At 36.8% G+C, this 12,127-nt stretch overlaps 1 protein-coding gene across 1 annotated transcript in view; it reads right to left on the reverse strand.

The window, feature by feature from the left end:
* Positions 1-12,127, reverse strand: part of Morc1 (MORC family CW-type zinc finger 1) — a 133,238-nt gene continuing 121,111 nt past the window's right edge. Inside the window, exons 24-28 of the mRNA XM_042676862.1 lie at positions 10,622-10,777; positions 9,104-9,191; positions 7,757-7,810; positions 2,040-2,234; positions 1-117 (exon numbers count right to left, since the gene is read on the reverse strand). Of these exons, the coding sequence (XP_042532796.1) occupies positions 1-117; positions 2,040-2,234; positions 7,757-7,810; positions 9,104-9,191; positions 10,622-10,777 (610 nt within the window). The remainder of the gene's footprint in view (positions 118-2,039; positions 2,235-7,756; positions 7,811-9,103; positions 9,192-10,621; positions 10,778-12,127) is intronic.

Raw genomic sequence — 12,127 nt, forward strand, 5'->3', positions numbered from 1 at the left:
CTAATGTCCCGCATCTAGAAACTCCTTATTTAAAGTCTTCCGGAAAAGTCGATTATCTTCTTGAAGCAAAGATTCTAAATAAGCATCAATCTGTTCCAGGTCACCCACTGGACAACCCTGGAAGAGAAAAGCCACAGTCACACCAGGTAAGAGGACCCATTGCTTAGCTCTGTCATCAAGGTGGTCTTCCAAGTCCACCTGTCTGTATTTAGCAATGCTTTGAAACTTTTTCAAATGCTTTCTCATTTGATCTCATTTATGCTTTCAAGTGGTTAAGAGTAATTTGTCTCCTTTAGTGGTGATGAGTTCCACTTGTAGCTCCTTCCTTCTTAAAAATGATCTAGTTGTCCTAGTTCTAAACATTCCCTCACTAGCCACCTTCTCTGCTTTATTCTGTGGCCATTGATCTGGCAAACAGAACTTTCAAGTAGGGGAATGAGTATAATTCAGTTAGGCTACACTTCTTAGGGTAACACCCTACAGCTATTTCACATGACACTAACAACGTTTGTGTCTCCACCAAACTTTCTGAATAAAATAGATACTTTGGGAAAACCCACATAATGTTTGGCATGAAGATAAATCAGTATTTTTTAAATTCAGTAGCATCTATTTTTTTCATAAACATTGATTTTTCTATTGTGAGAACTAAGAATTGTTTTTCATGTTTTTGATTACCTGAAAGCATTATCCAATTTCTATGATGTAAAATTTCTTTACTCTTTCTAAAATGTCTTGTTATTGAAACAAAAAAAAAATCACAAAACTACACCATGTGCCAGGCTCCAAAACTAGAGCTTCCCTATAAAAGCCAGTTACATGTACAAACTCTCCCAGCTGAAGAACCAAAAGAGCTCCACTCAAACCACACAGCAATAATAAATATGAAGAACCGGCTGACGTGTTGTTGATAGAAGCACAAATGCAATTACAATAATGTGAGAACAGTTAGTGTTAATCCTCCTTTATTATTTTAATAATTTAGCATTTTAATTGCTGCCTAGATCACCAAAGGGAAGGGAGATTTCTCCCTTCTGAAACCTTTTCTGCATTTCATTTTGTATTAAATACAAGAGAAAAAATCTAGGTAAGTCAAAAGATGCATACTTGAGGATAGAAAAATAAACCCACACATAAAAAATTTTAGAGATAGGATGGGAACTCAGGCAGTCTGACTTCAGATCTATGTTCCTCATATTTTATTGTGGTGTATGGTGAGTTGGTTTGTCTCTCCCCCAGCCCATTCATGGCCAACGCCGTCTTCAATCCTTCAACGTTTTCTTCAGTGACTCACCTCTGCTTCTCCAACAATTCCTGGGCCAGGACAACTCAGTCTCCCACCCCAGTCAGTACTCAGAGCTATAATCTGAAGACAACATGCTCTTTGAACTCACCATGCTGCCTTGGGTTCCTCCACTTAACTTTTAGAACCTACAGAATGGCTTTGCAATCTTGGTTATTCCATTTTCATCTTTTCTGTACAGTATCTAGTATTTTATGTGCTTTTATAGAAGATCATTCCTAATTAGTTCAATATATCATTGAGTCTCGATTTTTGATGGATTAAAAACATGCAAATAAAACTCATACTAATTATACTTACATGCTGTTTCTTCTCTAAGATTAGGGACATTCTTTATTTTTATTTATTTTATTTGCTGGTCATGGGGCCTGAACTCTGGGCCTGGGCGCTGTCCCTCAGGATTTCTTTTTAAAAAGATTTGTGAACTTAAAATTAAATATCTTGCTTTCTAAAAAACTCGCAACAAGTTTTCTATTGGACACATGGTATTGGACGAGATACCAAAGGTGATGGCTTACCCACAGCACAGATTCTGATATATGTTGAGAGAAAAAGAGAAAATAACTTTTTAATGCTTTAGTACATCTCTTCAAAGTTGGTTCACTTGGTCTTTGAAACCAACAAGGCGGTAGGTTAGGTGACTTATTCAAGGTCACTATGACAATGACAAAGTCAGGAGGGACCTGGTGACAGGATCTTTGTAAATCTCTGCAACACACACACACTTATCACTTACCAGCTGAAGCTTCTGCAGCAGCACCACCGCTTTCATACGAAGGTCATTAAGTTTACACTCAGCTTTCTTCCTTTTTTCTTCACATTGTCCCCAAGAGATTTCAGTAAGTATTGCTTTTCTGTTCACATCATAAATGAGGGACTGAATTTTTCTCTTTAGCTTTTTTTCATAATGGACCATGTATACATTCTGGATCTAGGAATTTTTTTTAAAAATAGACTCAATGTGTTTTTAAAACAGTCTAAGATCACAGTTAATTCTATAATATAGATAACTAAGGTAACTAAGATATATAGATAACTAGATAGAGATATAGATATATAAAACTAGATATAGATACAGATAGCTATATAAATATAATATCATAGTTAACCCTAACACCATAGTTAACTCCATATTACAATTCTGCACACATGTGCCAAGTGTGCATGCTACTATGTAAGTGTGGTACAGGTTACAAATTGCTGATACCTTTAAGGAGCTTACTATATGATGGAAGAGGAAGAGAAAAAGGTGGCAAATATACAGTCATTATAAAGGCTGACAGGCATACCAAGGTAGGCTTGGAAAGCTTTGCTTTGGAATGAAGAAGAAGCCCTATGAATGTTGAATTTGCTCTCCCATGAGTGATAGGAAACTCTTCAAGGCATAAGGGTGGCAAGTACCATTGCCTTCTCTCAACAGTGCCAGTAACTCACAGGCAATGACAGATGGTCAGTCATTTGGGCTAACTTGAAGATGACGTTGGGTTATTTATAACTTAAGTCTCTTGTGTCCCCATAAAGCACAGAAGGAGGCATTCTGCTCCCTCCCTCTCTTGGGTTCTTTATTGCAGTGCAAAGAGTATGGAAAGCATATGCCCTCAGCTGATTTAAAGGTCTTAGTTGTTTTCCAAGATGGTATGCTGGCCTGAGGCACCATGAAGTAGAAGACACAATGGAGGGCCAGATGCTTTTATTTTAGAATGATATTAATCACTTATATCAACATTTTGAGAGGACTGGGGTGGGGGGAATATGAGAAAGCAGATCCAGGGCAAATCCCATCACAAACATTTGAATGTTTCTGTAATGAGGAGATTTCTGTTTTCTAATATGACTAGGATGCCAGGAAATTTGTGAAATGCCCTCATCAAATGCCTTCTGGGCTTACCCTACCAATCTGTGCCTCTTCCAACACATTCCCCACTATGTGCCAACCTTCCCTGTGAACTGCCCTTCCTCATCATCTCTTAGCTACTCATTACTCTCATAAGTTTGCTTTCTTTCTGTAAAATCCCTTAAAAACAACAACAAAAAAAAATTGCCTGTCTGTAGTTCTGCTTAATAATCATTCACCAACTGCTTCTTAAATTCAAGGACTTTAATTTAATTGCAAGTGTTAGAAAGATGCACAAGGTAATCTGTGCTCCCAAGAACTTTCATGTTAACAGAAAAGATAATACAAATATACAATTATTGAAAGGGCATTGTGTCTCCACTAGGATTCTGATATTAGAGCTGAGAGGAGAGTGTGGGGTCTCCATTAAATTAAGAAACATTAAAGTCCCAATTTAGAGTACTTAACTTGGATTTATGTTTGTAACTTATATTCTGATTAGTTGCATGCTTCATATTCTATTAATTGAGAGGAGCCTGAGGGAGCAGAAACCAAAATTGCATTCCATATTAGAAACGTTGATTGTGTGGGTTTGGGTACATGTAATAGCACTTGAAAATGTGACTGCTTATGAGGTTTGCAGATGAATATGTAAAGAACTCTCAGACTTTCGAGTCTTACAATGCCTGGAAGCTTGTCTGAAGCATGAAGAAGTAGACTCTAAAATTTTTGACCTGGCTGTCCCTAGTTCTTTATTTTCTTACTTCTAGTCTGACTCCTTCCAAGCATTTACCAAGCTCATTCTTGCCTCAGGCCCTTTCCTCTTGCTGTGTTCTTAGTTTGGTAACATCAGCCCCATAGCCGCAAGAGGCTCCCTTTTTGCCTCAGGACTAGGTTGGAACATTAGTTCTTCAGCTGCCCCTTACCCATACATCTGAACTTGCCTTCCTCTTCTTCCAACACACCAGCCTTGAACAGTTATTTAGAGCACATCAAATTATATATTTACTTATTTGAATGTTAGTTTGTTATTCCACATCGTGTTTATTAGTGTTTTCATTTGCCCCTCCTTCTGGCATGTATCTTCCATGTAAAATACACTTGGTTTTGTTCATTGCTCCATTTTTTGAGACAGAAAGCAAATATTAAATAGTGAGGAGTCATAGACCAGACGTGTATAGCATCTACTCCCAGGGAACTGCAGACCTGCCAATCCTTCCTGCTGGGCTACATGCAGAAAATTTGGAAGGTATCCACCTTTCTATTTGTGTAGACTCATGTGTATATTGAGTAATTTGCAACCCAGGCTAATTAACATATCATTATCTAAAGGCTTAAACTTTCATCATTTTTTGGTATGGTGAGTATATTCAAAATCTGCTCTTCTAACTATTTTGATTTGTAAAATATATTATAGTTAATTACTTTGAACATCTTCAATTCACCCTGCAAGAAGCAGCTCACCTAGACAACGACCATGTATCCCCCCTACCCCCACCAAGAAGCTTCCCACATGCTTCCTGTGGACTCTCCATGAAAACTCAAGGTCATTTCTTCCTTTTCTTTGAGAGGCAAGTAATTCAACTCAGCTATAATAAGGATACAGGCCACATATAGTTTACATGTCACCAGTCACTTAAGAGTTCTTAGTTGTCAGAACTCTACAACATTAGACTTTATCATTCTGAATAATAAAAGCCAAGAAATATTTTTCTTAAAACAAAAATAACCAGAATAAACAAAACCCCCAAAGTAAAATTAAAATTAGATATATAATATTAGTAACATCATTATATGAAAAGATGGCTGTATTGCTTATGAATCATAAAAAGGAGCATAAGATGAAACACTTGAGTAGACCTGAAGAGATGTTGAATGAAGAAAGACAATTAGAAAATAACTCAGGTTACATAATTTCACTTCTACCACTTTCCAGAAATGGCAGGATGATAGTAATATTAGTGCCAAAAGTTGGAGGGTTTTGTGGGCACAGAGTTGTGTGACCATGAAAGGAGAGTATCAAGGAGCTATTTTTGTAATGATGGAAGTTTTGTGATTTGTTTTAAGTAGTGTTTACCCAAACCAAGACATCTGATAAAAGGACATAGAACTACACATAGCCTACTCCTAATAGCACTACTAAGTTTCCTGATTTTGATATGCACTCTATTGTAAAATCTGACCACTTGAGAAAACAGTGATGGCTTCCCAGGACTACCTGGTTAAGTATCTGTAACTTCCTATGACTCATGCATTATATATTTAAAATTAAAAGCAAGAGAAGAATAAAATTATACCTCAACATCAAGAATATTTACATAGCACACACACTGCATTAATAGTCTCTACAAGTTCATTCTTCTATAACCAACAAGCTATATTTCCTTCAAACAATACTATCCATGTTCTTGATTTATTAGTCTGCTTTCCTTGGGTTAACGTCTTCTGAGGGTGCCTAGATGACAATAGTGGCAAATTTTAACGCTCAATGAAAAAAAAAGATATTTTAATTAAGGTGAGGAGACAAATTGGAACAAGTTGAGAGGTTTAGTTCTGCTGGTTAAACCCACTCTTGAAAAGGTATTGTGGCAGATCAGAAATGGAATTCTTTCCACACTATAATAATTCAGAATAGAATTATGTTTTGAAAGAAACACTATTAAATTGAAATTTAAGTTTTCTGCCTTAAATTTAGAAAGTTCAGCTTGAGCAATTTTGTAGCTCTAAAATCCTAACAAGTTTATATGAAAAATAAGATACAAATATGGCTCTATAGATTTTGGACCAGATAAACAGGGATATAATATGCACATGTGTGTGTGGGCAGACATCTTGACAGGAATAATCAACTTTGGTTTAATACACAAATATTAAATCCAGATACATTTGAAGGTACTTACTGAATGCTGTTGTGACACAAGGTCTGATACAACAATATTACTAACTTCCAGGGCTATAATCTAGTTGAGAGCATGAAAATAAAATGAAAGAAACTGAGCAGAGGAACAGACATCTTCAAGAGAGCAACAGCCAGGAGTAGTGGCTTATGCCTATAATCCTACTCAGGAGGCTAAGATCTGAGGCTTCAGATTCAAAGAGAGCTCTTGGAGACAAATCCTTGAGATTCTTACCTCCAATTAACCAGTAAAGAGCTGGAAGTTTAGCCTGGCACTGGTAGCTCACACCTGTAATACTAGGTACACAGGAGGCTGAGAGCTGAGGATCACCGTTCAAAGCCAGCCCAGGCAGGAAAGTCCATGAGATACTTATCTCCAATAAACCACCCTAAAACTGGAAGTAGAAGTGTTGCTCAAAGTGTTACAGTGCTAGCCATGAGCAAAAGAATTCAGGGACAGCACCCAGGCCCTGAGTTCAGGTCCCACAAACAACAAAAACAGAACAAAACAAGGTTATTCAACGATACACCATCATCTACAGAAGAGATGAGGCAGTCCCTTTGATTATAGTTGTGGTCTGCACAATATCAGGACTGCCATTTGCTTCCTATTAGTTACAGATCTGCATGTTGTTACAGTAGTTTTCCAGAAGATGTCTAAAAGCAACAGAAAGCAACGCTAATGTATGTGCTAGTGGTGGACCTGATATACAAGGTCCTCAGAGAGATAATGAGTAATGGAGACTTAACATCTGTCTGTTGCTCCTGATGCCATGAAAAGTTGTTGCACCTAGAAGCCCCATGAGTTCAAACCCCAGTCTTGCCAAAAAGAAAAAGGAAAGCTATTGCACCTATGCAATGTCAGAGAATGAGTATGGGAGACTCAATGGTCATCTCAGCTTTAATATGAATCCCCTATGTTAGCTTGGCCAACCTCACTTTGTGCCAAGTTTACTTTCCCATTGTGAAATAAGAGAATTAAGGCCTTATGATTTTTAGCTATTTCTGTAATAGGACTGAAAGACACCATGGACTCTATTTTCCTTCTAAGCTTGAAAAAGCAGATCGACAAAGGCTGGTGGTATAGGTTAGTAGTAGAATGCCAGCCTAGTAAGCTCCAGGCCCTGAATTCAAAGCCATAGTGCCACATAAACAAAAGAACAAATACACAGATGACATTATTTTACACTTTTAAATAATCTATGCAGAGAGAGAAGTTTGAAGTATAATAAATAAAAATAGTAGACTTGATTGGTTTGGAACTATGGATTATTTTTTTTAAATTCCTTTCTTTAAATTCCTTAGCATTGTTTTATATAACTACTTTTATAATGGAAAAATCATAAACTTAAAATAAGATACTAGAAAAAAGGGATATCAAATTGTCTGAAATAATTTAAAGCCTTAACCTACAATTTCTGTTTTAGACTATTGTTTCAAAGATTCAGTAGCTATATTTCTTAGATTCAGAATGCCCTGGTTTTTGTTCAAAATACAGTTCTCCTCCAAGTGTTTCATAAGCTCTATATTATGGAAACAGTTACATTTTAAAAGTCAAAAAGAGTTGTTTTTTGATATGTGATATACTATAAATTAATGTGTCTTGATAAGTAAATGCAAATTTGATTTCCTTCTAAACCTAACATTTACCAATGTGTATTGTTTCCCCTTTAGAACACAGGGTCATTCAGAATATAAATGGCTACATTGAGAGGAAGCTTACCTGGTTGAAACATACTTTCAGCTTTTTGTTTTTCTGTTCTGGGCATTGCTCCAGCTGTTTTCATAAATGATAATAAAAAAGGATATTAACTTTAGAGAGTGTGTTGTCTACAATAGAGTTATTATATCCAAATATCTAGTACTAAAAGCATCAAAGCCCAGAACTAGCCAGCACTGGTCCTACGGGCCTTTTAAGCCTGAGACCAATTTAGTTAATTATATTTTAGCAAATTATATGTTAGTAAATTACATTTTCCTTTATTCCAAAAGAAAGATTACATAAATAAAATGTTTTCAAATGTGCAGATTTACAAATCAAGGTGAAGGAAATTTAGATGATGAAATAATGACTATTCGAAAGATGATATATGAGGGAAAGTTAAGGAAGGGGTGACATTGTACAAAAAAACTGAAACATACTCATTACCTCAGTTATGAAATAGTAACCCCTCTGTAAACACCTTAACAATAAAAGTATATTTTAAGAAATTTTGAAGGTGATATGCAGAAAGCAGTTGGAGTCAGATACTCTGGAAGGGAGTACCAGAGAAAAAGAGTCATGAGCATATGGGAAAATTTGGAAAGTCAGGTATTAGCTAATATCACCTAGAAATGGCTGTCAGTAGACAGAGGAACACAATACAGAAATGAACTCACAAACATGATGGAATCCAAGGAGAAAAGAACTGCCAAATAAAAGATAAAGAGAAAGGAAGCAAAGAAATGAGAAATGTGTCATCATGGAAGATACAGGAAGTCTTTCAAGAGAGAGGAAGTGAGCAACTGAAAATCAAGTAAAGTAAATGACTACTGAATCACTTGGCCCAGCAGTCACACCTGGCTATGACAAGAACAATCCCATCATGTAGTGCAGAGGGGAAAGCATTAGAGGTGGTAAGCAGGTAGAAACAATTACAGGTTCGAAAATTAGAGAATACCAAGATTCATTGGGGTATATAGCAAACCAGTCTTGTTACTAACTGGGTTCTTTTCACTGACAGTCTTTCCACGTCTGTCAATCAATTCTACAAGCTCTGAGGCTTAGAGAAACAGGGGCTCTAAGCTTCTAAGGTAGTTGATCTTCACAGTTCTCAGCCTAGCTTTTCAGGACAGGATGCTAAGGAGAGAGGGAAATACCTGCAACCTGCCATTCTCACTCTGGAAGATGTTCTCTACTGTTTTTATGCCTCATTTCACAGGCAGCTTTATGTGCATCACTCACTTGTAAGAATCCTGTCTTTGTTCACTTAAGTCCTGCTAGCAGGTAACATTTCACCATTTTCTACACTGAAGATCAAACTTAGACTATTCATTTCCTCAAAGATTTAAAAACAAATGGACAACTTACCTCAGAATTTTCCAAAAGTTCTTCTACAGATGTGTATTCAAATCCTGGTGGTAGCTGACAGTCAGGAACAAAATACTGAAGAATTTCCCTAGGAAGACAAGCACAGCAGAAGAATGAAGGTACCAGGACAAGAGATGTAGCACTCACCTGTCCAAAGTGGCCATTCTAATTCCTGACAAAGATGAGCACCAGCTACTCCTGAGGACTGTATTTTCCAAAACTGAGTGCCCTTCAGGACATATAGACTAGAGAAAGAAACATAGGTGTGGCTACAGAAGGGCTGCCTTGTTGGGATGGTAGAAATGTTGTGATTCTTTACTGTGTGTCAATGTCAGTGTCTTGATTGTCCGTACTTTTGCAAGATGAAACTGAGTGAAAACTATAGTGTTTTTAATGCATGATCTAGAATGGAACATAAATGTTTAAGTAACTATACATCCAAACTCTGCTGCAATACTCATACATGTTTATCTAAGTATGACAGTATGGACAGCAGGAAAAAGTTTCTATCAATGGATAAAAGCATTACATTTCAAACAAGAGACTCTGGGCTTACATTCCAGTCTTGTCTTTAGTAGCTGAGTAATTTGCCTTTGTGAATTTTAATGTGAATTTTAATGTGCTACTTGGTTTCTCTAATCTTCATTTTCTCATCCACAAAAAATATATAATACACATCTCACAAATTTGTAGGAGTAAGGAAACTAATTAAAAAGCAGCTGAGTTAATGCCTAAAATATAGTAAAGACTCAAAAAATGATACTTTCACTATTAAGAGAGCCTGGCTTACTCGTAAAATGAACTTATCATTGGATACATCTATTTTCCATTTTAAGTGCTACTCATACATTTATTCAGATGTATGCAGGCACACACATATTTGTCAGTGCATAAATACAGTTTATTGCATATTTCCCATTTTACTCAACAAATCATATGTCTGAAACTTAAAACTAATAAATAAGAAACCAGACTAAATTCATACTATCACACTTAGATAAACATGTATGGATATGGCAGCAGAGTTTGGATGTATAGTTACTTAACTTTCTTTCCAATAGGTAGGTACTGACAATAGGTCTGATTCTTTTATTTGTTTTTATGTGGTTACTGGGGCTTGACCTTAAGGCTCTACACTTGTGTGAATTGTTTGCTCATGATTGTTGTTCTACCATTTGAGCCTTGTCTCTATCCTGGCATTTTGCTACTTATTTTACAGATACAGTCTGGCTAACTTTTCTGATCTGGCTGGCTTCAAAATGCAATACTCCATGTCTCAGTCTCTTGAATAGCTAGGCTTACAGGAATGAGCCACTGGTGCTTATCTCCCATAGTTCCACATCAAAGAACAGTATATCCAATTCAGTAGAGCTATGAGACATCTCAAAGTCATTCCATTAAATTTAGCCAGTAACATTAACATTCAGTAGAAGAAAAAAAAACACACACAAAAAAACAAGAATTTCCAGTGCTTAGGAAGCTTAAGATAATATAAAAAGTATCTGTAATTATTTTTACCTTAAATTAGATGTGAGTTTTCTCACTATTTCCTTGACAGATGTGCTCTGAGACAATGTCATTAGTGAAGAAGAAACATGGTCACCAACACTCACAGAAACCTTAGCTTCATGTCCAGAACTTGGACTAATATCTTCCCTTGGCACCCTGGGCAAGCTAAAGTTACAATTTGAAAATAGGAACCGGGTTAACTATCATACTAATCATTTCTGAAACATTCACTCCAACAGGTGAAATGTCAATATAAATGAAAGCAAGGATTATAAGTTGGTGCTAAAAGTTCCATCTTGTGTAGTTACACAGAAAAATCTTACCTACAATAATTGCTATCTACTCATCATATGTAAGCTTCTAAGTTTGAAGTTAGTCATAATAAATTGACTGAGGCTAAATTATCCTTAACAGCATGGGCCATCTATCCCTTGGATATTTTTTTGTTTGGGTTTTTTTTTAACTGTATTTTTTTTTGTCTTTTCTTTTTTGGTACTGGGGATCGAACCCAGGACGTTGCACTTGCTAGGCAAGCGCTTTGCCACTGAGCTACATCCCACCCTCCCTTGGATATTTTTTATGGTAAGTAACTCAAGTTTTGCTTTCAACTAGGAGGAAAAAGAAGTAGCTAAGATAAATATTTCCTGAATATCTGGAGGAAAGTTAAGTAATTGTGGCATCAAAAGCTTAAGGGCCACTCAAGGAAGAATGAGAAAGTCAGAGCTTGGTGGAGGAGTAAGCAGAAAATGGAAAGAGAGACTGAGACAGGTCAGTGGTTTGTAGCATGGGGAGGGCAAGATTTCCCACATATCAGAAAGACGATCTGATCCAAGTTTTAACAAGATACCTTGTTATAGAAAACAAGTTGTAGTTGGGTGCACCAATGGCTCACACCTGTAATTCCAGCTACTAAGGAGTCTGAGATCTGAGGATCACAGTTCAAAGCCCACCCAGGCAGGAAAGTCCATGAGATTCTTATCTCCAATAGACCACCAAAAAAACAGAAGTGGCACTGTGGCTCAAGTGGTAGACCTCTAGCCTTCAGCTGAAGAACTGAGGGACAGCACCCATGCCCAGAGTTCAAGCCCCACAACCACCAACAACAACGAAAAACAAGTTGTAAGGAGGGCATCTAAGTTAGTGTGGTACATTGTGAGACCAGAGCCCTGAGTTTGATGGGATCAGACAAACACAAGACGCCAACAGTGGTAAAAACACAGGAGGTGAAGATGGGTAAGTGGATAAAATAAAAGTTTATAGCATTTTATTTCAAGTGATAAGATTTTTGTGATCCTTTCATGCTGACATCCATAAATTAAGATCACAGCTCTAGAGAGTTTTATACGTTTACACTAGGAGGGCCTTTTGAAAATCTGATAGTAGTTAATATCAAATGTAATGTGCTTCTACTGTCAATAGTTCATTAGCATTCATTACACTGTCTAGCTGGCTTTTTAAAATTGAGGACACATCAATGAATGCTTGTCTGCTAGGGAACACTCAAACAAAGTCTAA

The sequence above is a fragment of the Dipodomys spectabilis genome, unplaced genomic scaffold (assembly GCF_019054845.1).
Source record: "Dipodomys spectabilis isolate Male_0828 unplaced genomic scaffold, ASM1905484v1 ptg000032l, whole genome shotgun sequence".
In the NCBI taxonomy this organism is placed as follows: domain Eukaryota; kingdom Metazoa; phylum Chordata; class Mammalia; order Rodentia; family Heteromyidae; genus Dipodomys; species Dipodomys spectabilis.